This window comes from Mesitornis unicolor, unplaced genomic scaffold, assembly GCF_000695765.1.
Source record: "Mesitornis unicolor isolate BGI_N332 unplaced genomic scaffold, ASM69576v1 scaffold31905, whole genome shotgun sequence".
Lineage (NCBI taxonomy): Eukaryota > Metazoa > Chordata > Aves > Mesitornithiformes > Mesitornithidae > Mesitornis > Mesitornis unicolor.
In genome coordinates this window covers 1-312 of record NW_010185339.1, presented here as the reverse complement: position 1 = coordinate 312, position 312 = coordinate 1, and the positions used below count along the sequence as shown (strand labels likewise).

Here is a 312-nt window from a genome sequence, read left to right as displayed (position 1 = left end):
TGACCAAGGGACGGGCCTACCGTGTCCACCACGACGTCACCGCCGAGGACATCCGATTTGTAAGCCAAGGGTGGGTTTCCTCAATGTCCCCGGGGTTTCCCCCAGCAGGAGCTCAGTGCTGGGGTCTTCTCTCTCCTCCACGCAGGAGAATCGGCCCCAGGGGCAGCTGAGTTCCCCCCAGGGCAGCCCTGGCCCCGAAGCTGAGCTGGCTGGCAGCGGGACCTACATGCGCTTTGACGTCCCTCGGCCCAAAATCAAGAGGAGCTGGCCCAGCTTCAGAGGTGGGTGGTGGGCTCAGGGGAGTGGGGGGGG

The 312-nt window shown here is 65.4% G+C and overlaps 1 protein-coding gene across 1 annotated transcript in view; it reads left to right on the top strand.

The window, feature by feature from the left end:
• Positions 1–281, top strand: part of LOC104540889 (equilibrative nucleoside transporter 4-like) — a gene marked incomplete at its 3' end in the record, with an annotated part of 2,424 nt that extends 2,143 nt beyond the window's left edge. Inside the window, 3 exon segments of the mRNA XM_010184808.1 lie at positions 5–15; positions 17–59; positions 146–281. Of these exon segments, the coding sequence (XP_010183110.1) occupies positions 5–15; positions 17–59; positions 146–281 (190 nt within the window).
• Between the last annotated feature and the right edge of the window lie 31 nt (positions 282–312).